The sequence below is a fragment of the Ranitomeya variabilis genome, chromosome 2, assembly GCF_051348905.1.
Source record: "Ranitomeya variabilis isolate aRanVar5 chromosome 2, aRanVar5.hap1, whole genome shotgun sequence".
Classification (NCBI taxonomy): Eukaryota; Metazoa; Chordata; class Amphibia; order Anura; family Dendrobatidae; genus Ranitomeya; species Ranitomeya variabilis.
Genome location: NC_135233.1, coordinates 1,003,042,633 through 1,003,069,785, shown reverse-complemented (window position 1 = coordinate 1,003,069,785; position 27,153 = coordinate 1,003,042,633). Strand labels below are relative to the sequence as shown.

Here is a 27,153-nt window from a genome sequence, read left to right as displayed (position 1 = left end):
TTCTTCGTCTAGTTTTGCGCGTTTTTCACTTTTTATTTTTTTTTTAAACTTTTGCACCCAATTCCTTGTTCTAATTGCGCCTGTTTTTAAGTTTATTTTATGAGCTCGCCTGTCATAATTTTTTTCCACTCTAGTGATTCCAGATGTTTTCGCCTGATTGATCAATTGCGACTTTTTAAAAATTTGCAAAATTTGGAACAAGTCTATTGTCCAGTCGTGCCCCTTCGGTTTATGTTTGAGTATGCCAGTGTTTTGGCACAATTTGTGAAACCTTTTGCAAATTTTGTGGCTTTTTCAGCTACAAGTTGCAAAAACAATTCAAGACCGCAAAAAAAAGACTATTTTTATACCGAACGCATGAATTGCGTGTGAGGAATTTGAAGATTTTGGATTAACAAAGACAATACCACAAGACTAATAAAAAAACACAAATGATGAATTGGGGCCGTAGTGTAAATTTCAAGACAAATCTGAACAAAGCTCAAATTTGCAGCAACTTCTGCCACAAATATTTTTCCGTCCAAACTATACAAATGGACCCTGCATGAAAAAGTCAGGTTGGATAATTGGCAGCTGAACTAATGTGCAGTCGACGGCCATCTCATGTGTATGGGGGCTTATCGGCTATCAAGCGGATAGATATAACTTGCTCCTATCAAATTGCCATTTAATTGGGGGGGTTTTGTTTGCCTATGCCTAGGATTGGCCATTAATGTGTAACTGGTGGGGGTCCAGCACCCACTCGGCGATAGGAAGGGACCACAGAAATTGAGCACGCTCTCTCCTGGTATATCAGCTTAGTTATAATGATATATATCACCTTCTCCCATCACTTTGCAAAGAAGTCTAGAAAATGTGCACTAATAGGTTGAAAGTGCAAACAGTAATCGCTTTTCCAACCACTTTCCACGTGACTTGTGGTGCCCTGGAGTAGTCTCCAATACAGTACTTATTGACTCCCCACCCTTGTTTTTGTCACCCCATGGTCCAAGGAATAATTACAAGAGCGTAGGGTGGTAAAATCCAAGATAAGATACAGATTGGACTATGTTCCTGTCTCCCAGTAGTGATAACTGGACGTAGTGCTGCCACTTATACTACAGATGAGTACTTGCTTTGTGTCACTGAGCCTTTGCTCCTACCGGCATTTATCAAGTCAACAGAGCAGCGACTTCTCTACCATTCTGCTCTATTGACGGAGCGTAACTGCCGACGTCATGCTGATGGACAGCCGGCTCCCTGCTGCCTAACTGCGGAGAGCTGGGTGTCAATTGGCATGATGTGGCAGTCACGTCCCGTCGACAGGGCAGTCAGGAAGAAGAGCTGTTCTGTTGACATGAAGCAGCTGAATCGCCGGTAGGAGCTGTCGTTAACTGCTCTGAGCCACCACCGGATAGAACAGGAAGGTCGTTGCCTCTGTTAACAACTACCTGCCTGTTAGTTTTTAGGCCCACAGTAAAAAAAAAAAAATTGTCCTGGACAACCCCTTTAAAAGACCTGTAGCAAGGGCAGTAATATGTGGCCACTTGACTAGAGCTCTTCAATCAAAAGAGGAGCCAGGAATGCCGGTAGGTAAGAGACGGTTGGTAGAACTCTTGTCCAGTGGCCACAGAATACTGGAAACTGGACCAGGTCTTGCTAACATTTCACTCTCCTCCAATATATACACCGCTCAAAAAAAATAAAGAGAACACTAAAATCCCACATCCCAGATCTCACTGAATGAAATATTCCAGTTGTAAATCTTTATTCATTACATAGTGGAATGTGATGAGAACAATAAAACCTAAAAATTATCAACGTTAATCACAACTAATATCCCACGGAGGTCTGGAGTTGGAATGATGCTCAAAATCAAAGTGGAAAATGAAGTTACAGGCTGATCCAACTTCAGTGGAAATGCCTCATGACAAGGAAATGATGCTCAGTAGTGTGTGTGGCCTCCACGTGCCTGTATGACCTCCCTACAATGCCTGGGCATGCTCCTGATGAGGCGGCGGATGGTTTCCTGAGGGATCGCCTCCAAAACCTGGACTAAAGCATCTGCCAAATCCTAGACAGTCTGGTGCAACGTGACATTGGTGGATGGTGCGAGACATGATGTCCCAGATGTGTTCAATCGGATTCAGGTCTGGGGAACGGGCGGGCCAGTCCATAGTTTCAATGCCTTCATCTTGCAGCAACTGCTGACACACTCCAGCCACATGAGGTCTGGCATTGTCCTGCATTAGGAGGAACCCAGGGCCAACCGCACCAGCATATGGTTTCACAAGGGGTCTCAGAATCTCATCTCCGTACCTAATGGCAGTCAGGCTACCTCTGGCGAGCACATGGAGGGCTGTGCGGCCCTCCAAAGAAATGCCACCCCACGCCATTACTGACCCACTGCCAAACTGGTTATGCTGAAGGATGTTGCAAGCAGCAGATTGCACTCCACGGCGTCTCCAGACTCTGTCACATTTGCTCAGTAGGAGCTTTCATCTGTGAAGAGCACAGGGCACCAGTGGCGAATTTGATAATCCTCGTGTTCTGTGGCGAATGCCAAGCGTCCTGCACACTGTTGGGCTGTGAGCACAACCCCCATCTGTAGACGTCGGGCACTCAGACATCCTCATGGAGTTGGTTTCTAACCATTTGTGCAGACACATGTACATTTGTGGCCTGCTGGAGATAATTTTGCAGGACTCTTGGCAGTGTTCCTCCTTGCACAAAGGCTGAGGTAGCTGTCCTCCTGCTGGGTTGTTGCCCTCCTACAGCCCCCTCCACGTCTCCTGGTGTACTGGCCTGTCTCCTGGTAGCGCCTCCAGTCTCTGGACACTACGCTGACACACAGCTCGCATTGATGTGCCATCCTGGATGAGCTGCACTACCTGAGCCACTTTTGTGGGTTGTAGAGTCCGTCTCATGCTACCACGAGTGTGAAAACACAACCAACATTCAAAAGGGACCAAAACATCAGCCAGAAAGCATTGGTACTGAGATGTGGTCTGTGGTCCCCCCTGCAGAACCACTCCTCTATTGAGGGTGTCTTGATAATTGCCAATAATTTTCATCTGTTGTCTATTCCATTTGCAGAACAGCATGTGAAATTGTCAATCAGTGTTGCTTCCTAAGTGGACAGTTTGATTTCACAGAAGTTTGATTTACTTGGAGTTATATTTCGTTGTTTAAGTGTTCCCTTTATTTTTTTGAGCAGAGTATAATATGACATTGGTGGGAGTCCGACGACCAGAACCACCACTGATGAGAGGATCAACACCACTCCATCACACTGTGTAGTGGCTGCTGCTAAGAACTACATGAATATGAGCTGATCTGCAGTACACGGCACCGACTACTAGCCAGTGTTTTGAATTCTGCCTCCATTGTGTGCCTACTATCAGTCTAAGGCTTCATTCAGACTTCCACCTTTTAGGACGTGTTCTGTCTGTTTTTCATGGATAGGGCACGTACCAATCATAATGTATGGAAATGTTCATATGTCCATGTTTGCGTACTGTCCGATTTTGATCTGAGTCACGGTTCAAAATTGCACATACTAATCTATGGGTCTGTGAAATCCATGGACATCAAGTCTTCCAATTTTTTTTATTTTTTTTTTGTATGCAAGAAAATTATTCCTGAATCATTTTGATTGTAAAAACTGGCACACGGACCAAACACTGATGAAAATAAGACTCCTCAATGAGGCTGAGAACATATTCCAAAAAATGGCACAGAAAGCTTTTAATCTAGGCTTTATTTCGGTTTCTGGTTGAAAATGTTTTTGGCCGTAGGTTGAAATCAAAAAAAGATTATTGATACATGTTTTTCATTCCTCTCTTGACAGATAAAAGTTTTGTATCCCTGCCGTGGACGTGTGGAGATCGACCCTGAGGCGCTATGGGAGCAGTTTGTGACTGTGGTGAAGGAGGCAGTAGAAGGTGATTTCTATAAGAAAGTGATGGCTACATCTTCTCCGCATCTAAGGGTGTGACATCTTTTTCAGGCGTATTCCATCTGAAACCCACCTGAAAAAGCGCTAATTAAACGTTAAAAATAATGAACATAAGCAGTACAATGTTAAAACGACTTGCGGTGCGTGTGTTATTTCTTCTTTGAACCACTTGCTGTAGACTTTGAAGGCCGTGAAGCGGCTAATGGAAGTGACCTGATCACTCCTCTGGTGGCTTCTGCCTGGAAACCACCACAATCTGATTTATATAAAAATACAGCGGCAGCAATGCTGCCTCAAAAGCGATGACAGGCCATAAAAGAGATGACTCTCCAGAAAAAAAAGACCACCAACGTTTTCCTGACCTGCTGCTGGAAACCATCCAGGTACGACGGTGTTTTTACAACATTGGGCACAATTCTCCAAAGCAATATTTCCAGAATTCTATCATAAATTGCTTTCAAAACTCACAAATGTTTTGTGCAAGTTGGAGTTGTGCTAAAATTTCAGGCATAAATAAGAACACTCTGGGGAAAATTTGTGTAAACTTTCATAAATATTTAGCAACTTTTCAAAAAGTTGCAAATTGACAAATCAGCTGAAAACATCTGGAAACCCCAAACCTCGCCCACAGCAGCGAACATAAAAAAAAAAAACGACACAAATAAACTTTAATCCCTAACCGTCATCTGCTGTACATGTATGGCGCAAATGGGTAGTTTCTGTATGGAGTGGGTTCACAGGGTGAGACCGACCTTTACCCAGCAGATAATGGCTGTGACACACAGCTAGGACCTGCCTCTAACAGCCGCGGGTGGAGCTGAGCTCTGACAGCAACTGTTATCCTGTGAAATTCCGCTGTCAAACTCACAGCGGCATTAACGGCGCGCTGGCATGGGAGTGCGTCATTCTATGCTCCTATCGGCACTCTCGTGACCTAATTGTGGGGTATGGTGGGTTGCTATGACAACCAAGTGTCTGTTTGAAGCCCAACCTGTGGCTGGACTACAAAGGAGGCCATGGTTTTCGCTATATACTGCAATACTGTATTGCTGTATATAGTACAAGCGATCCGACGATTGTAGGTTCAAAAACAGTCAAAAGTTTGAAAACAAAAAAAAAGTTTTTAAAAATGAACATTCCGATCACCCCCCTTTTCCACTGTTAAATATTTTTAAAAAATGCACATACTATCACCATGTCCAGAAAAGTTTAATCTATCAAAATATAAAAATAATGAACCCAATGCGTTAACACAGTAAACAGAAAAAAAAAAATCAAATCGCCAAAATTGCGGGTAAAAAATGCTGTTAGAAGTATAAATAAATAAAGTATTTTTATAAATAAAAATGTCTCGCCCACAAAAATATAAGCCATCACACAGCTCTATCAGCCGGACAATGAAAATGTTATTTTTTCAGCATTAGAACAGTGACATCCAATGAGGAGAGAATCATACTGCACAATGTGCACCGTAAAAACAGTTCCCAAAAAACAATGTCAGAATTTTTCCACAATTACTTGGAATTATTTCCCCATTTTCCAGTCCACCATGTGGTAAAATGAATTGTGTCATTTAAAAGTAAAACTCGTCCCACAAAAAACAAAACCCTCATATGTCTGAAAAATAAAAAAAGTTATGTCCCTGGGAAGAAGGAGAGGAAGAAAGAAAAAAACAGAAAGTGTTCTTCTCGGTGAGGGGGTAAAAGGGGCGCAATTTAATAGTAGAAAAAGGTGTAGATGAAAAACGGCAAAGACCAGATAATAAAAACTCAAATGTAATAATAAATCGGGCCCCTAATATGTCTCTGCAGATTCGGGTATCCATTTGAGTCAAGTTGCTGGTCTTGGGATCTCCACACAAAGGGCAACTTTCATTACCTGGAACAAGTAAGTTGTGAGAAGTGCGATTCGAAATGTGGCAGGTTCCCGGCAAAGGACGGTGCTGGGTGTATGGAGATTGTATATCTCATTCCCGTGCCCAAGGTGGATCTTTCACAGGTCACCAACACATTACTTTATAGGGATTGTGTCATCACAAAATGATTTATTGTTTAATGTATTGTTTATGTATTTAAAGGTTTTAATATATTTTTTTCTTATCACTCATTTATCTACAGTATATAGATAAATCTTACAATTTTTCACACTGGCAAAATAAACCTAATACTAGACTTCTGTACAGACTCTTTCCATCAGTCTCATCATCATATTCTAAAAAGACATAAAAAGGGATAGAGAGGGGTTCTCCATGGTGCTTAACTATAAATTCCAATGGGAGTGATAATGGTGAAAAACTAACCCTTTGGAGTTGTGTAAAATATAGGTTGGGATAATACCGGGGAACAAAGAAAGCGCATTAGGGTGTTATCCAGGGTAACGCGGTAATCCGAGGCGGTGCCGCTCACCTCATGGGGTTGTGTAGGGTTGAGAAGGTATCAGATATGGTTCCAGCTGCTGCAGCCCCTCTGGTTGTTAGATCCTGTAGTAATGCAGGTGATGGGGGATAGCGGGCAATGTGCGCTGCTGGTGGACAACCAAACAAGGAGTCGGGGTCAAGCAAGGATATTTGTCAGTGCAGTTTATTCTCAACGTGTTTCGAAGTATTACAACTTCTTCATTAAACCTGGAGAAGAAGTGCAACGTTTCAGAGTGAAACACACCTGGCTGAGATCAAACAGCCAATGCCTGATACATTCCGACCACAGATCGGGCATGTATCAGCTGTCGGGTTCACTTTAAGTCTATATGTCTCCCACCGCCATAGGTAAGCCAGTGATCTCACCCTCTAGCTCCACTGGGCTATATATACCCTTCATTGCACACAACGGCACATTTCACCTGAACATTTGAAACCCATTTTTATTGTTAAAATGACGGACACTGCAGAGTAAATTTAACTAACTTTATTATAAGTCAATACGGTCCACTGGGCAAACGGTTATCAGCCATTTTTTGCTTTCACACCTGTCTGGAAAAACTGAAAGATTTTAGGAGAGTAATAATCAAAATACATATTGGGTACGTATATGTCTTTTATTTGTAGTGTGTGTTGCCCATATCCTTGGTCTGTTAGTCATGTTTGTTTTTCTGGGGGGAGGGGAGTTCCTACCTTCATATCTCATCATTTTTTCAGGAAGACTGGAGAGCCTTTTCATAACTTCATCAGCTGGCAGGACATGCGGGCAGCAGACTTGGTCAGCTCCTGGAACAGCTCTTTATTGTTAAAGGTAATGGATTCTTCTGCACTTAAATATCTATGTACAGTAGCATGTAAAACTTTGGGTACCCCTGGTTAAAATTACTGTTATTGTGAACAGTTAAGTAAGTGGAAGATAAAATTACCGTATATATTCTGTGTCTTTGTTTACAATACAACTAAAGGATTAGTAATGTATAGGTGTCTTATAGACGCCTCTCCATTACTAATCTGTGGTCTTGATGTCACCGGACAATACAAAAAAAAAACACGAATATGAACCCCACTTGCCACCTCTACAGTGCAAGTGGGAAGAACGCATCTAATAGATGTGCCTTTTCTGGGCAGCTGCGGGCTGCTATTTTTAGGCTGGAGGGGCAATATCCATGGCCCCTTACCAACCTGAGAATACCAGCGCCCAGCTGTCTGCTGTAGCATGGCTGGTTGTCAGAAATGGGGGGGACCCCACTCCGTTTTTTTTTTTTTAATTATTTATTTTAAAAAATACGGTGTGGGGACCCCTCTATCTACTATATAATTGTCTAAGGGTCACTTCCGTCTTTCTGTCTGTCCTGTCTGTCTGTCTGTCTTTCTTTCTGTCTGTCACGGATATTCATTGGTCGCGGCCTCTGTCTGTCATGGAATCCAAGTCGCTGATTGGTCTCGCCAGCTGCCTGTCATGGCTGCCACGACCAATCAGCGACTGCCACAGTCCGATTAGTTCCTCCCTACTGCCCTGCAGTCAGTGCCCGGCGCCCGCTCCATACTCCCCGCAGTCACCGCTCACACAGGGTTAATGCCAGCGGTAACGGACCGCGTTATGCCGCAGGTAACTCACTCTGTTACCGCTGCTATTAACCCTGTGTGACCAAGTTTTTACTATTGATGCTGCCTATGCAGCGTCAATAGTAAAAACATCTAATGTTAAAAATAATAAAAAAAAAAAAAAAAAAATCATTATATACTCACCTTCCGCCGCCATTCCCACTCCTCGCGACGCTCCGGTGACCGCTTCATGCAAGCGGCAGTTTCCGGTGGCAAGGATGGTGTGCGACAAGGACCTGCCTTGACGTCACGGTCATGTGACCGCGACGTCCTCACACCCTGGGATCGGAAGCTGCCGCCTGCACTGCACACAGGCGACAGAACTACAAGGGGCCCTCGGAAGGTGAGTATATGTTTATTTTTTATTTTTTAACCTGTGACATACGTGGCTGGGCAATATACTATGTAGCTGGGCAATATACTACGTGACTAGCCAATATACTACATCGCTGTGCAATATACTACGTGGCTCTGTGCTGTATACTACGTCACTGGGCAATATACTACGTCACTGGGCAATATACTACGTCACTGGGCAATATACTACGTGGCTGGGCAATATACTACGTGGCTGGGCAATATACTACGTGGCTGGGCAATATACTACGTGGCTGGGCAATATACTACGTGGCTGGGCAATATACTACGCGGCTGGGCAATATACTACGTGGGCTGTGCAATATACTACGTGGACATGCATATTCTAGAATACCCGATGCGTTAGAATCAGGCCACCATCTAGTTCCTGATAACCAGCCTTGCTAAAGCTGACAGCTGAGGGTTGCATTTTGCCTGGCTGGTTATCAAAAATACAGGGGAGCCCAGCCGATTTTTTTTTTTTTTTTTAATTATTATTATTGTTTAGTGGGAGCAGTAGTCCCATCAGCTGACACCAGTGACTGTAGGTAAACTTTATACCTCCGATCACAGCTGTGCACTCACACTGTCATTTGACAGCTTGGAAATCGCGGCTGTCTGACCGGCTGTGAATATTTTACCACCGATCATAAGCGGTGTTTGCCGGGCTGTTATGCACATGACTGCATGGCAAACACTGGATGTTCGGGCCCCCCATTCAAATGAATGGGGTCCGGGTTTAGGTACGTTTCTGGTACCGAACCCGAACTTTTTATAACTGTTCGGCCGAACCCGCCGGACTCGAACACCCAGGTGTCCGCCCATCTCTAGTCTCCAACCTTTCTTATATGAAGAGCTACATTCAGCTCTGAGAGCCACCTTCTATTAGAAGAAAATTTGGAAGCTCCCTGTGTGCTCCTTTGCAGGTTATAATTCCGCCTCATACAGTAATAATACACTGGGTGCCCCTTATAAAGTAGTAATAGTGCCGCAAGTGCCCCCTTAAAAAGAAATAGGGCCACAAATTCCTACTTTAAAGCAATAGTGCACCTTTATAAAGTACATATACCATGACTTAACACTTATAAAGTAGCAATGACCTGAGTGCAGCTTATAAAGTAATATTGCTCCTTCAGTGCCTCCTTTAAAAAGTAATGATGCTTCTTAAATGCCCACTTATCAAGTATTAATGCCCCTGGGCACTCCCATGCCAAGTAATGATGACCTCTGATTAGTAGGGAGTCTGACCTCAGGACAGCAGAATAGCCGCCCTGATTTTGCTCCAGGAGATGACGATGTGTCCTGGTCTCTGCCGGTAGCAGAGTTGTATCTTGTCTTGCGCCATCGCACATGTGTGATCTCCACGTATCAGCTGTGGATTTTCAACCTCTGGAAGTAAACCATACAGGCAGTTCAATGATTAACAGCGGAGATCTTCAGCACCATAAAGCAGGGCTAGAGAAAGTGTCCTCCATGTTTGTATGCCTTCACCTTCCATGAAGATTAGGCTTCACCTGCTCACACCAGAAAGGTGTTGGGAACGACGATCTGCAGTTTATACTTACCGACACCTCAACTATCATGAAGAAACCTGCAAGTAATTGTGCCCCTGGATTTTTATGTCCTATTCATTCTTGTTTTTCAGGCTGTCCATGGTTCCTGCAAATTCCTGCACTTCTTCACACGAAGAAAACGTTTTTTGGCTGCCAGCCTGATAAATTTCACCACTCAGCACGTGTCCTTAAGGCTGGTCTGGGTCTTACAAAACATTCCTGAGGTAAAGATGAGATGAGGACTAAGGTTTCCAGCAACTTATAGATGCCGCCTCATGATGGCAACCGCTGCTGCTTGCAGTGTCCAGAACAGCCGTGGGTCTCCTGAACTCTATAGCCTCATATATGCCTATAGGGTAGAGTATAAAGCACGGAGAAAGCTGCTCTCACCACAGGCTTTACAAAAGAAAACCCATTTTAATCAGTGATCGGATGTGGAAAAGAGACACAGATTAAAGGGAACCTGTCACCCCCAAAATCGAAGGTGAGCTAAGCCCACCAGCATCAGGGGCTTATCTACAGCATTCTGTAATGCTGTAGATAAGCCCCCGATGTATCCTAAAAGATAAGAAAAAGAGGTTAGATTATACTCACCCAGGGGCGATCCCGGTACGATGGGCGTCGCGGTCCGGTCCGGGGCCTCCCATCTTCTTACGATGACTTCCTCTTCTTGTCTTCACGCTGCGGCTCCGGCGCAGGCGTACTTTGTCTGACCTGTTGAGGGCAGAGCAAAGTACTGCAGTGCGCAGGCGCCGGGAAAGGTCAGAGAGGCCTGGCGCCTGCGCACTGCAGTACTTTACTCTGCCCTCAACAGGGCAGACAAAGTACGCCTGCACCGGAGCCGCAGCGTGAAGACAAGAAGAGGACGTCATCTGATGAAGATAGGAGGCGCCGGACCGCGACACCCATCGGACCGGACCGGGACCGCCCCTGGGTGAGTATAATCTAACCTCTTTTTCTCATCTTTCAGGATACATCCGGGGCTTAGCTACAGCATTCCAGAATGCTGTAGACAAGCCCCTAATGCTGGTGAGCTTAGCTCACCTTCGATTTTGGGGGTGACAGGTTCCCTTAAAATAAATAGCCGTTTTGCCCCAGTATACGCTTCTTCAGGCTCCGACTTCACTAACAACACTACCCTTTATATAGGACATCCTATCAACATATTTCTACTTTTATTAATAATAACATTGTCACTTGACATAACCAAAAAAAGAAAGCATTTAAAAACACACTCAAAATTGTATTAAAATCTAGATAACTAGTTTACGCTGGCTATAAAAAAGGCTTAAATCATTGTGTTCAATTAATCTTAGAGCCTCTGTTTTCTTTATACAATTTTTTTTTTGCCTTCGTAACATTTTATGACGATCTCCCCCTTCTCCACGTACTTTTTCATAATGTAATCTCATACATTTGGTTGGGAATCAAGTCCGTGAGCGCGCCTCATGTGGTCAATGAGTCCCGGAGAACCTTTTACCTGATTGCAGTGATCATGCACTGAAACGTTTGTTGAAAGGGACGAAAAGTTTTTCTCAAGTTTACAAAAAAAATAGAATTGATTGTTTGGTTTTAAAGCAGATTTACACATAGTTTATAAAATAAATACTAAAAGAAGGCTCTAAACATGGTTTGACAAGAACCTAGCCTATATTCGTTAGGGTATGTTTCCACGTGCCGGATTAGCTGTGGATTGAACGCTGTGTACAGCCGCAGCGTCAACCCGCAGCGTCCAGATGTTACAGCATAGTGGAGGGGATTTTATGAAATCCCATCTCCACTATGTGTACGAACACGCATCCGGCGGCCCTGCGGGGTTTCCGCTCCGCCCAAAGCGCCATCATTACGGACCGTGGACACGCACCCTTAAATTCCCAGTACTCACATATGGTATAAAATATTCATGTAATACAATATGCAACTTCATAACTGAGCACCAGCATTCACCGCAGAACATACAGTAGAAAACTATATCCCACTACCACTTGTAAAAACTGCAGTTTCCTGCAATTTATTTTTCTTTTAAAGGGCTTTTTCAACCATGTGCATTTTTTTAGTGGTACATGATTAATATGATTGTTGCAAGCCTTTCTAGTGCCATTCTCACAATTGCAATAATGGCAGTCTCAAGTACCCCTAAACTGCGCAACCACTATTCTATGGATGTCTGTGACCTCCCGTAGGGGGAGTTCAGGCCCCTACTCCATTTTGCCTCATTGAGGAATTTAGTGGGAGCTGTATAATTCTCCATGCAATGAGTTCCCGCTAGTGATGGCCGCTTGTATAATATCAAGTCGAGACTTTTTTTGTTGCAATTTTTAACATTATATTGCTTTTGTGTTTTTACTTTTAACTTTTTAGGTGCGCCAAGCAGCAGAAGAGAATAATTGTTGCTTTGGTACCATTGACACATGGCTACTGTATAAGCTCACTAATGGTAAGTGCTGCCTAAAGGCTCATGCCGATGGGCGTATCAACTCAGTGTGTGTTATTCACTTTTTATGAAATGACACTCTGACAGCACAGAATAAGGATGTTCAGATGGACGATTTTTTTTCTCTGTCCCAAGTGTTCATGAGACGCCCCAAATCTATATCTGGATGTGTTAAAAATAAAATAATCATTCCCACATGGACCAGTTGATTTCTATTACAATCCTAGGAAACAGTATTTGATCATGTACATTTTTTAATGTAGGTGTATAAAAACAGATGTCACACGGATGAAAATTAGAAAAAATTGTCCTAATATTCTGGAAACTTGGACGATTCCTATTATGCTCGTCTGCAGGGGCCCTAAATCTAAAGTATGTGGGGCTTTACGTGAGGAAACCAAAGCATCAAGTAGTAAATCTCTTGGTGCATCAGTAAAGCTTCACATTAGCAGCTGGAGTCAGTACTGTCTCTGCCTGATGGGGTGACATATGATTATCCCTCTGTATATTCTGCTCAATAAACTAATATATTGTAAGTATACAATCAGGGAGACTGAACTGTGATATGCGACATAATAACTGTGTGACAGGAGCTGTGCAGTCATCATCATAATTTCTGCCCCTCACTCTACTTAATCCTGGAGAACTTCAGGGGTACAGTCCATGCAGTTGCATCATCCTGGCAGTTCTGGTGACCTACTTCACAGAACATAGAATCATGTATTTATCAGTGGGCCACCATGTGATCCCATGACTAAACTGACGAGTATACCATGAATTTCTCCTGTGGATAACTTTAGTGGTACATTCCATACAATTTCATCATACAGGACTTTTTATTGATTGTGATGGTCACCCCTATCATAGAACATCAAAGCCTTGTAATTCCCAGGGGTCGCACTCAGATCACATGACCTGATTGAGCATTTCCAGATAAAAGGGTAATAGCTACTGAATTATATATAGTGGGGGCTAGTGGCAGGATGACTTTGAATACAAAATGGAGTGCTACTTTAAGAGAACACTTTGGGCCTGATTCATCAGGACAGTTGATGAGGGGGCATGCTGGATTCAGACGCTCCTGATTTGTGAAGAGATGCATGCCTCTTCATAAATGAGGAGCTGCTTGCACCTCTGTGTGTGCCTCGGCACAGGTTTTACGCCAGCCCCTTGCTATAGTGCTCTATACACCCAGCTATAAACTAGGAAGGTTACATGGCAATGGCCAGGCCAAAGTGAGAGATGCAAGTGATCCAGGTCTATGCTCCTGTAGTGAGCATAGCAAATGCCAGCACAAAAATGCCAATAGGCAAAATAGGCTATGCTGTTCAGTGCGTATTACTACGTGATTAAATGTTTATGCAAGTTTGAGTAAAAGTTATGTTTTTAGAGTGTTCAGCCCTTTTTTTCGAGTTCTGTGACATTCAGGCTGATTCGCTGAGCTTCCATATTATTATTAAAGCACCACTCAAGTGTTTTTTCTTTTTTTCAGCGCTGGAGTGGCACTTTAAATGTAAGCATCCTGCCCCCGTTCTTATACTCACCTTTTCCCAGCGCCGAACCGGTCCTGCGGCGCCATCTTGTGCCCGTAACTTCTGACTGGCTAGAAGTTCCGTCACAAGCTCTCAGTGTATGAGAGCCAGAACGAACCCCTCATAGAGATTTACTGAAGAGTGACCTCTGGCGCGCTCCATGAAATACTGGGGCTGCCAGCAAGTCACTTTTTGCCGGGGACTGACTGAATCGACACTAGAAAAGGATGAAGGCGGTGGCTGGGGAGTATGAGACAGGGGGACTAACATTTTAAAGCACCACTCCAGCAGTGCAATAAAAAAAACCGCTGGAGTGGAACTTCAAGCCTATTTTTGTGTTACATTCTGAAATGCATAGCTAATGAATATGTGCCTACCATAAGCACAAGGCCTCACACAGCACAATTGAGTCCTAAACGCCCAAACTGTTTGTGAATGCAAGGTTTCTTTTTCTCTGTTTCAGGCTCTGTACATGCAACAGACTTTTCAAATGCAAGTGGCACAGCAATTTTTGATCCTTACCTGGTAAGTAACCACAAAGCATGGACGTATTATGTGTAAGAAACAGAATTGCAGATAGCACACTGCCTGCAGATGATGTGGGGGCTGAGGATTACTGTGATGCACTAACCTGGTGTAGATGTGCTGAGGGCACAACTAACTTGACTTGCTCAGGTAAGTTTGACCACTAAAGCCGGCGGCATCTTCTCAAAAATTGTATAAGCACATACAGTAGTTGTATGTGGCCCCCTTCCACAGCGCTGCTGTCTGACACCAATGGGTTGAGTGGATGGTAGGCGATACCGGGTATTCAGACACACCCTGTAGATAAGGTACAAAGTCGTATACTGATGTGTACAATCACAACGCGTTTCAGAGCGTTCCTCAGGTATAACAAGTAAATTCTGTTTGACTGTAAAGTTTAAAAAGCCATAAAGGCGCCAAATAGTAAAACAGGTTAACTCTGAACAAAAGACCTGATGAAGGAGACGGTCTGGTTTTGAAACGCGTTGTGGTCGTACAGATCGATTAAGACTTTGTACCCTATCGTCTGAGGAAGTGTGTTTCTGTACATCACCAGCTATCGCCTGACATCCACCATCCATGTCCTCCTGGAAAAACAAAATATGGATGAGGAGAGCGCACATTGCAATGTATAGGAAGCCTGGAGATGTATAGAAACTGGTTCTAAGGAAGTTCAACAAAGTTACCCATAGCTATCGGGTTGCCTTTCTCATTTTCTAAAGGATATCTGAAAAATGAAAGTCTGAATCTGCTCTCCATTTTGTTGCAAAATCTGTGACCGGAGCCGCCAGTGCACATGTGAACAGTACCAAACAAACAATACAGTTTGCTCCAGTTGTATCATCTAACCATGAGGGATTAATAGCCAAAGTTGGCCAAATTAACATTGGTAGAATTCTCAATTGTTTTAGTTTTTTGCTGTTGACATTGACGCAAATATGACCACATGAAGAGCAGTTATATAAAAAGCCGGGGAAAAAAAAGAAGTCCGGTATTTTTTTGTCTCACACTTAATGTTAATTCCCAGCAAGCATCTTTAGGAGGCTCCATCACATATTCTGTGGAAATCACCCCAACGGAAGCCTGATGAAGCTCTCCATAGGTCAACCGGTGTGTTTGGAGGCCATGGTGTCCTTTGTGACGGATTCGTCCTTGGCACCGGTTCTATTATTTTATTCCTAATATGTAAAGGGATGACAGACTCCATAGACAGAGCATGCCGATGTCTCGCCCATGATAGAGGAATCTTCCTGATGCATCCCTCCGAAATACACTGCACTGTGACCTCAGCCTACACCTTGTGCCCTGAGAACATGCTATGTACCAGTATTGTTCAGTTTGAACTTTGGGCACTTAAAAGTAATATTTTTTGGCCTCTGATGGATCCTAGTGGACATTGGTCACAATTTATCAGATTGATAAGATAATGCGGCATTATCTGCCTGTTTTTCTGTTGTAGATGAGCTGGAGCTCGTTCCTGTGCTCGCTGCTGTCCATCCCCTTGTCTATATTTCCTCCCGTGGAGGATACAAGGTAGTGTTCTTCAGGGTTCCTCTAGTTAGTCCACCTCCTTTGTGTAGATTAACCCTGGCCTGAACTTTTCTCACCTCTGTAGTCACAACTTTGGAGAAGTGGATCCCAGCATTTTCGGAGCTCCAATACCTATTCGTGCATTGGTGAGGGAACCAAAACTTATCAAACCACTATCATTTATTATCTCTTGGTTTTCTATTTATCGGAAAACCCCTGTCAACACACACACACACACACACACACACACACACACACACACACACACACACACACACACACACACACAGTACATATATATACGCTCACACACACATATACACTCACACACACATACATATATGCTCTCCCTCATACACTCTCACACACATATACACATACATACATACATATATATACACACACACACACATAACATATACTTTCTCACACACACATATGCACTCTTACACACATATACACACACATACACTCTCACACACACACACACACACACACACACTCACACACACATATACGCTCTCACACACATACACTCACACACACACACTCTCACGCACACACATATACTCTCACGCACACACATATACACTCTCACGCACACACATATACACTCACGCACACACATATACACTCTCACGCACACACATATACACTCACACACATACATATGTGCTCTCCCTCATACACTCTCACACACATATACACACACACATAACATATACTTTCTCACACACACATATGCACTCTCACACACATATACACACACACACACACATATATACACACACACACATATATATGCTCTCACACACACATATACGCTCTCACACACACATACACACACACACACACACATATATATACACACACACACACACATATATGCTCTCACACACACATATACGCTCTCACACACACACACACACATACTCTCACACACACATATACACTCTCACATACACTCACACACACATACACTCTCACGCACACATATACACTCACACACATACTCACACACATATACACTCACACACATACTCACACACATATACACTCACACACACATATATACACACACATATACGCTCTTACACACACATACGCTCTCACACACACATACATACATATACACTCTCACGCACACATACACACACACACACACACACACACACACTGTACATATATATACGCTCACACACATACATATATATACGCTCACACACATACATATATATACGCTCACACACATACATATATATACGCTCACACACATACATATATATACGCTCACACACACATATACACTCACACACACATACATATATGCTCTCCCTCATACACTCTCACACACATATACACATACATACATATATACACACACACACATAACATATACTTTCTCACACACACATATGCACTCTTACACACATATACACACACATACACACACATACATATACGCTCTCACACACTCACACACACACACACACTCTCACACACACACACTCACACACATATACACTCTCACGCACACACATATACACTCTCACGCACACACATATACACTCTCACGCACACACATATACACTCTCACGCACACACATATACACTCACACACATACATATATGCTCTCTCATACACTCTCACACACATATATACACACACACACATATACACACACATATATGCTCTCACACACACATATACGCTCTCACACACACACATACACTCTCACACACACATATACACTCTCACACACACATACACTCTCACACATATACACTCTCACGCACACATATACACACACACATACTCACACACATACACTCACACATACACTCACACACATATACACTCACACACATATATACACACACATATATACACACACATATACGCTCTCACACACACACACATACATACAGTACATATACACTCTCACGCACACATATACTGACACACACATATACACTCTCACGCACACATATACACTCTCACACACACATACATACATACATACATACATACATATACGCTCTCACGCTCACACATATACACTCTCACACACGGGGCGCAGCTTGTTTTCTTTCAAGTAAACTGCAGTTGGGAAAGTGGGGAGACGGGCTTTCCTAGAACAGAATGCCTCCTTAAATTATTGCTAATTTTTCATTTTTACAGGTCGCAGACCAGCAGGCTGGTATGTTTGGTCAGTGCTGTTTCGATGTAGGGGATGTTAAATTGACAATGGGAACTGGAACATTTATGACAATCAATACCGGAGTTAATCTGCACACTTCAATAGCAGGTATGGGCACACTGCTACCTGACAGATCGGGCTCATCCTGTAACCTAATGCAACAAATCTAGTAATCCTATATGGAAAAGTTAATTGTTATATATATTTCTCTGTAAGGTCTGTACCCACTGGTTGGCTGGAAGATTGGCAACGAGTTGGTGTGTTTAGCAGAGGGTAATGCCTCCGATACAGGGACCGCTATCAAGTGGGCACAAGAGTTGAGTAAGTGCTAAGTAAGTCTGCAGAATAGTTATTGATTTATGTCTGGTTGAAGCTTTACATTTCTAGAAATATTTGAAATAGTATAAAGTTATTTTGACATAAACGCTGAATAATGTTGGATACATAGGAAAATACTTCACATTGACGCCATTAATGCAAAAGCTTATATACCGTATATACTCGAGTATAAGCCGACCCGAGTATAAGCCGACCCCCCTAATTTTGCCACAAAAAACTGGGAAAACTTATTGACTCGAGTATAAGCCTAGGGTGGAAAATGCAACAGCTACCGGTGAATTTCAAAATTAAAAATAGATACTCCATACCATTCATTATGGCCCCATAGATGCTCCACATAAAGCTGTGCCACATATAATGCTCTGCACCGTTCATTATGGCCCCATAGATGCTCCACATAAAGCTGTGCCATATATACAATGCTCTGCACCGTTGCCCCATAGCTGTGCCATATATATAGTGCTCTGCACCGTTGCCCCATAGCTGTGCCATATATATAGTGCTCTGCACCGTTGCCCCATAGCTGTGCCATATATATAGTGCTCTGCACCGTTGCCCCATAGCTGTGCCATATAGTGCTCTGCACCGTTGCCCCATAGCTGTGCCATATAGTGCTCTGCACCGTTATTGCCCCATAGCTGTGCCATATAGTGCTCTGCACCGTTGCCCCATAGCTGTGCCATATAGTGCTCTGCACCGTTGCCTGTTGTGAATTTGGATTCTGGGCTCCCCCGGTGGCCACTGGTGGAATTGAACTGGTGTCTTCATCTTCTCTGTTCACCTGTTCCCATCAAGATGTGGGAGTCGCTATATAACCTTGCTGTTCTGTTAGTTGCTTGCCGGTCAACAATGTTATCAGAAGCCTCTCTGTGCTTGTTCCTGCTCCTAGACAACTACTAGATAAGTTGGACTCTTGTCCATGTTTGTTTTTGCATTTTTGTTCCAGTTCACAGCTGTAGTTTCGTTACTGTGTCTGGAAAGCTCTTGTGAACAGGAATTGCCACTCTGGTGTTATGAGTTAATGCCAGAGTTTTAAAGTAATTTCTGGATGGTGTTTTGATAGGGTTTTCAGCTGACCATGAAAGTGTCCTTTCTGTCTTCTGCTATGTAGTAAGTGGACCTCAAATTTGCTAAACCTATTTTCATACTACGTTTGTTATTTCATCTTAACTCACCGCCAATACATGTGGGGGGCCTCTGTCTCCTTTCGGGGTCTTTCTCTAGAGGTGAGCTAGGACTAATATTTTCCTCTGCTAGCTTTATTTAGTCCTCCGGCTGGTGCTGGGCATCTAGAATCAACGTAGGCATGCTACCCGGCCACTGCTAGTTGTGCGTTAGGTTTAGTTCATGGTCAGCTCAGTTTCCATCTTCCAAGAGCTAGTTCCTATATATGCTGATGCTATGTTCTCTTGCCATTGAGATCATGACAGTTGCCCCATAGCTGTGCCATATAGTGCTCTGCACCGTTGCCCCATAGCTGTGCCATATAGTGCTCTGCACCGTTGCCCCATAGCTGTGCCATACAGTGCTCTGCACCATTGCCCCAAAGCTGTGCCATACAGTGCTCTGCACCATTGCACCATAGCTGTGCCATACAGTGCTCTGCACCATTATTGCCCCATGGCTGTGCCATATAGTGCTCTGCACCGTTGCCCCATAGCTGTGCCATATAGTGCTCTGCACCATTGCCCCATAGCTGTGCCATACAGTGCTCTGCACCATTATTGCCCCATAGCTGTGCCATATAGTGCTCTGCACCATTGCCCCATAGCTGTGCCATATAGTGCTCTGCACCGTTGCCCCATAGCTGTGCCATATAGTGCTCTGCACCATTGCCCCATAGCTGTGCCATATAGTGCTCTGCACCATTGCCCCATAGCTGTGCCATACAGTGCTCTGCACCATTATTGCCCCATAGCTGTGCCATATAGTGCTCTGCACCATTGCCCCATAGCTGTGCCATATAGTGCTCTGCACCGTCCATTATTGCCCCATAGCTGTGCTGCTGCAATAAAATAATAAAACACATACTCACCTGTCTTGCTTGCAGCTCCTCGGCGCCATCTTCCCGGCGTCTCTCTGCACTGACTGATCAGGCAGAGGGCGGTGCGCACACTATATGCGTCATCGCGCCCTCTGACCTGCACAGTCAGTGCAGAGAGACGCCGGGAAGATGGCACGACGCCCGGCGTGTGGAACGCGGACAGGTAAATATGTCATACTTACCTGCTCCCGGCGTCCCGCTCCTTCCCCCGGACAGCTGGTCTTCGGTGCCGCAGCCTCTTCCTCTGTCAGCGGTCACCGGCACCGCTGATTAGAGAAATGAATTATGCGGCTCCGCCCCTATGGGAGGTGGAGCCGCCTATTCATTTCTCTAATGAGCGGTCCCACGTGACCGCTCAGGGGAAGAGGCTGCGGCACCCGGAGACCGTGGGACGGGCAGGGGGAGCGCCAGGATCGCCGGGACTAGGTAAGTATGCCTCAGCGCCCTCTCCCCCTCACCCGCCGACCCCACCACCGATCATGACTCGAGTATAAGCCGAGAGGGGCACTTTCAGCCCAAAAATTTGGGCTGAAAATCTCGGCTTATACTCGAGTATATACGGTATGTACCTTATGCATGTATATCCACATCAAAATGTAAGCAATCAGAATGATGCAGGTACAGGAGTATCCTGATGAAAAGCTGAGCTCCTAATGCCTCTTCTGGGTCCATAGCGAGTGTAATACTGCCGATATGCCACAAATGTCTCTCATGAGGCAGCTTTTTTAATTACCCCCCAGAAATTAAGCCAAATGCCTTAAAATAAACAAATATTTCTCCTTCACCTCATTGGGGGACACAGACCGTGGGTGTATGCTGCTGCCACTAGGAGGCTGACACTAAGTGAAACAAAGAAAGTTCGCTCCTCCCCTGCAGTATACACCCTCCTGCTGGCTCTCAGCTCCTCCCCTGCAGTATACACCCTCCTGCTGGCTCTCAGCTCCTCCCCTGCAGTATACACCCTCCTGCTGGCTCTCGGCTCCTCCCCTGCAGTATACACCCTCCTGCTGGCTCTCAGCTCCTCCCCTGCAGTATACACCCTCCTGCTGGCTCTCAGCTCCTCCCCTGCAGTATACACCCTCTTGCTGGCTCTCGGCTCCTCCCCTGCAGTATACACCCTCCTGCTGGCTCTCGGCTCCTCCCCTGCAGTATACACCCTCCTGCTGGCTCTCAGCTCCTCCCCTGCAGTATACACCCTCCTGCTGGCTCTCAGCTCCTCCCCTGCAGTATACACCCTCCTGCTGGCTCTCGGCTCCTCCCCTGCAGTATACACCCTCCTGCTGGCTCTCGGCTCCTCCCCTGCAGTATACACCCTCCTGCTGGCTCTCGGCTCCTCCCCTGCAGTATACACCCTCCTGCTGGCTCTCGGCTCCTCCCCTGCAGTATACACCCTCCTGCTGGCTCTCGGCTCCTCCCCTGCAGTATACACCCTCCTGCTGGCTCTCGGCTCCTCCCCTGCAGTATACACCCTCCTGCTGGCTCTCGGCTCCTCCCCTGCAGTATACACCCTCCTGCTGGCTCTCGGCTCCTCCCCTGCAGTATACACCCTCCTGCTGGCTCTCAGCTCCTCCCCTGCAGTATACACCCTCCTGCTGGCTCTCAGCTCCTCCCCTGCAGTATACACCCTTCTGCTGGCTCTCAGCTCCTCCCCTGCAGTATACACCCTCCTGCTGGCTCTCAGCTCCTCCCCTGCAGTATACACCCTCCTGCTGGCTCTCGGCTCCTCCCCTGCAGTATACACCCTCCTGCTGGCTCTCGGCTCCTCCACTGCAGTATACACCCTCCTGCTGGCTCTCGGCTCCTCCCCTGCAGTATACACCCTCCTGCTGGCTCTCGGCTCCTCCCCTGCAGTATACACCCTCCTGCTGGCTCTCGGCTCCTCCACTGCAGTATACACCCTCCTGCTGGCTCTCGGCTAACCAGTTCTTGCTTAGTGTGTGTAGGAGGCACACGGACTGGTCTGCTATTCAGACCCAAAAACTCTTTTTACCTTTACAACGGACGAATGGGGCGACGGATTCTTTCATGTTCCGATCTCCCCCGAACCAACAACAGGCGAGCACGGGAGTCTCACCTCTCCGTATCCTCTCCTGCGACGTGGGAAGCCACTGCCTGAGCTGGTTCTAGGGGCGACGGGCCCCTTCAAGGGCACCGATCTCCCCCCTCCCTTATCAGACGAGCACCGGAGTGTCACCTCCATGTATCCTCTTCTGCAGCCAGGCCTATTGCCGGACATTCAGCCCTGACCACCAGGTTTTACCCTTGGCTGTACAGAGGCACTCTCCAGTGTGGCGTCCGAGCAGCCCCCACTGCACCACCACTATTATAAGCGGATGGTACAAGGAGGCGGACGGTTCCTCTCCACCTCTCTGCTAAAGGGACGATGGATTGAGGACTTCTCTTATCCCTGCACCGTCCAAACTGCAGCAACAGCACAGGATCTTTTTCTACCTTCTGACCTGCTGAACAAAGCTGCATACTGGGGTAAGTGCCGGGACTCGAGCGGTTGGAGGGCTCTGCGCATCCGGCGGTTTTTTTCCCTCGTTCGGCGCCGGCTGGCTTCAAAAATTTAGCCCCCGGCTTCGGGGTTGTGTAGGCCACAACCTGGAACTCCGCCCATGCTAGGCCGCACTTCAGGCTCCGCCCCCCCATTCAGGCGCCTCTCATTCAGGACGAGAGCTCTATTCTCAGCAGCCATCTTCATCCTCCTGCCATTTCCGGACACGAGCTCATCCGGAAGTGGCTGCTGCATCGCACCGGCGGTATTCAGCACTGAAGACAGCGCTATTCTAGACGGGGGACTCAGAATCTCGGTAAGGAGAATCCTCCCTCCGCACCCGTCCCCCGCACGCACCCCGGCAGCATAAAGGGACTAGCGTTCCCTATTTTTAATACTTAAGATCTGTAATCTCTGGTTGTCCAGCAAGCTCCGGTCTTAAAGGCACGGGTCTTAAGGGTACATGACCGCGTTCCCTGGTCTTAAAGACGCATGCCCAGTAGTCGCTGGGCTTATAGGTACATGTCCAGCTTTCCCTGGCTTTGTAAAAACACATGACCAGCATTCCCTGGTCTTAAAGGTTCCCTAGTTTTAAAGGGGCACATTACCAGCATTCTCTGCTCTTTAAGTCATGACCAGCCAGAAGCCGGTCACCTTTCCCAGAGTACTTAGTTCAAATGAGCTCAGGAGCCCTCCGCCGCCGCCGATCCCGGCTCTTCCCAGAGTACCTAGTTCCCCTCAAGGGGCTTCACCTCTGGCGTAATCCTTGAAAAATGCCCCGGTCTTAAAGGCACATGACCAGCATTCCCTGGTCTTATGCACATGGCCAGTATGTTCTGGTCTTAAAGGCACGTGACCAGTATGCCCTGGTATAAAAGCACATGACCAGTATGCCCTGGTCTTAAAGGCACATGACCAGTATGTCCTGGTCTTATGCACATGGCCAGTATGTTCTGGTCTTAAAGGCACGTGACCAGTATGCCCTGGTATAAAAGCACATGACCAGTATGCCCTGGTCTTAAAGGCACATGACCAGTATGTCCTGGTCTCAAAGGCACATGACCAGTATGCCCTGGTCTTAAAGGCACATGACCAGTATGTCCTGGTCTTACGCACATGGCCAGTATGCCCTGGTCTTAAAGGCACATGACCAGTATGTCCTGGTCTTAAAGGAACATGACCAGTATGCCCTGATCTTAAAAGCACATGACCAGTATGCCCTGGTATTAAAAGCACATGACCAGTATGCCCTGGTATTAAAGGCACATGACCAGTATGCCCTGGTATTAAAGGCACATGACCAGTATGCCCTGGTCTTAAAGGCACATGACCAGTATGCCCTGGTCTTAAAGGCACATGACCAGTATTCCCTAGTCTTAAAGGCGCATGACCAATATTCACTGGTCTTAAGGGCACATGATCAATCTGAAGCTGGTCACCCTGAGCTCTGGAGCCCTCCGCCGCTGATCCCAGTTTATCTCAGAGTACCTAGTCCCCCCTCAGTGGACTTTGTCACTAACCGCAACCCATGATTTCTCTGACCAAGAGATTGAATCCCTCTGTGAACCCTCTGTGGCTCGGAGTGCTCGCAGGACCGATATACATGGTCCCTCTCCTACAATGGGAGCCGTAGGCTAGCAGGGGCCGCAAGTATTCTAGAAAAACGTACAGGCGTCTAGAAAACGGAAGTTTCATTTCCTGATCTCTCCCCTATGATTTGTTGAGAACAACACTCTGAATATGGATCGGATATTGCCTTGGATTGCCAGAGCTTCAGAAAAAGACTGACTCGCCTATTTATATCATCAACAAATTGACGAGCGATCCCCTGGACAGAAGCCTCTACGTGGGATGCCATGCCTGGTCTGATTTTTAAGAGCGACGGGTCCTTTAAAGGGCACCGATTTCCCCCCCCCCCCACACACAATCAACAGACGAGCACATGCAGTGTCGCCTCCATGTATCCTCTTCTGCATCCAGGCCTAACGCCAGACAACCTGCCCTGGCGTCCGAACACCCCCATTTGTATCACCACTATTTAGCGGCTGATGCAAGAAAGCGGACGATTCCTCTCCACGTCCCTGTTAAGAGGATGGTGGATCGAGGGTACCTAATTTTCTACTCTGCACGACGATGGCAAGAGACTGTATTTTCCTGACCTGCTGGATGCAGCCCCGCATTCTGCCACTTGGCAGACTAACCGAGTAGAATTTCTTGTGGTATACCTACCAGTATCCCTGCCCGATGTATCATCAATTAAAATACCACAGACGGTCGGATAGCAAATCTGGTTCGTTCCGTCTTGTGGCTTCGGGTTCAGTGCTCTACCCTTCCTTAGCCGCCACATGGGTTGCTTGACCAATAGTCCCCTGGTCAGAGACCTTAACTACTTCGATTCACACAAGTAACCTTTCCCCGAAGACAGTACAGCTGGCCAATCAAATCTTCTGAGCGGGAGACTAACAAGGGATAGTATCTTTTCTACAGACCCAACCAGCAGTGGAAGCGTTGTCCAGGACAGTCTAGATCTAAGGGATCTTGGTTCCAAAAAGGGGGAATGAAAAGTAAGACCATTCCTGGACCTCAAACTTCTAACAACCTTTGACAAGGTCCTCCTTTTTCAGATGGAGTTCCTCCGCTCAGCCATTACTTCAACAGAAAAAGGTGGAGTTTCTAGCATCCATCGACATTTGGGATTCTTACCCTCACATTCCTATTTTTCCCCTCTACAATAATCCCATCGCCTTTCCATTCGCGAACAGCATTTTCAAGTCACGACCTTGCCCTTCGGCCTGGCTACCGCACCAGAGTGGTCGCAAGGGTCATGGCGGTTGTCATGTGCCTCTTGCACCCTAGAAGCATGGTCGTCCTGCCCTATTTGGTCGACTTTCTAGCCGCTCTTCCAGGACTACCCTGAGTCGTCTATCACTTGCAATACCCTCTCACTGGGCTAGCAGCTAAACTTAGACAAGTTTTTCCTCATTCCCAGCCCAGCAGATCCTTTTTAAGGATGATCCTGCACAAGAAGGATGGTAATTCTCTCTCGAGTCAAGATCGTGGCCCTTCATCAGGGAGCTCGTGCACTTGATCACTCATTCCCTCGGTTCATTCAATTCGCTAGGAGGGTTCTGAGGAAGACGACGACAATGGAAGCAGTTTCTTTCGCTCCGCTCATTTTCAGCAAGTCAATCAGTCTTTCTAAGGGTAGTCTCTGAGCTCCTTCCTCATCCAGAGCCTTCTCCTGGTCCAATGGTTATTAGGGAATACCAATGCCAGTCTTCTTCTCCCGATTATTGCTCTGGGGATCTGAACGGTACGGCTAATCCTACAGCAGGTCCACTGCCTTCAGGCGGGTCAACCATCCGTCTTCAATTGGATAATGCCACGGCTGTGCCATACGTCAACCATCTAGCAGGTACCCACAGTCAAGCGCCATGGCCGAGGTACCTCGCACTCTCTGATGGGCCGAGATCTATCATTCGGTGATCTCAGCAGTACATATCCCTGGAGTAGAACACTGGGCTGCAGACATATTCAGCCGTCAGGGTTTCTCTCGGAACTTCACTTGGAAGTCTTCCATCAGATGTGCCTTCACTGGAGTACTCCAGATGTAGGCATCCAAGCTGAACACCAATGTACTCCAGTTCATGGTTTGGCCTCGATATCCAAGACCATCGCAGTGCATGCTAAAGTCTACCATGGTACCAATTTCCATAACCCCTCTTCCACTACTTCTGAGATCTTTTTGGAAGCAGGAAGGGCCCCAGTGATCCCGGGAGACCCGCACTGACCATGTCAGGTTTTCTCGCTTGCAGTACTAGTATTTTTCCGTCTTATTGCGACAAAACTGCAAATATGGACTTTCTCACAGGGAGTCTTCACCTGTAGTTCTTCCCTACCGTGCACCGTTAGATCTTTAGGACCTTAATGGCCCGGGGGATGTTACAGTAGACTCCTTTTTTTTGATCCGGACAGACTTTACTATCAGGGAAGGTCGCTCCCCTTTTTTTCTCTGCGTTCCTGTCATCCTGATGAGTCTTCAGAGCTCGCTGCTCTGTTCTTTCAGACTTTTTTCCTTATTACCATCAAGGCAAGGTTGCCCTCAGGCCATCCCCTTCCCTCGTTACCAAGGTGGTATTGTATTCCCACTGTTGCAGGGGCATCATCCTTCTCTCATCTCTTT

General features: G+C 46.0%; 1 protein-coding gene across 1 annotated transcript in view; it reads left to right on the top strand.

Annotated features, from left to right (window-relative positions):
• Window positions 1-27,153, top strand: part of GK5 (glycerol kinase 5) — a 72,233-nt gene that overhangs the window by 18,763 nt on the left and 26,317 nt on the right. Inside the window, exons 2-11 of the mRNA XM_077291217.1 lie at window positions 3,830-3,923; window positions 5,749-5,824; window positions 7,071-7,164; window positions 9,961-10,092; window positions 12,230-12,305; window positions 14,298-14,359; window positions 15,819-15,892; window positions 15,975-16,035; window positions 18,072-18,198; window positions 18,307-18,411. Coding sequence (XP_077147332.1) covers window positions 3,830-3,923; window positions 5,749-5,824; window positions 7,071-7,164; window positions 9,961-10,092; window positions 12,230-12,305; window positions 14,298-14,359; window positions 15,819-15,892; window positions 15,975-16,035; window positions 18,072-18,198; window positions 18,307-18,411 — 901 coding nt within the window. The remainder of the gene's footprint in view (window positions 1-3,829; window positions 3,924-5,748; window positions 5,825-7,070; window positions 7,165-9,960; window positions 10,093-12,229; window positions 12,306-14,297; window positions 14,360-15,818; window positions 15,893-15,974; window positions 16,036-18,071; window positions 18,199-18,306; window positions 18,412-27,153) is intronic.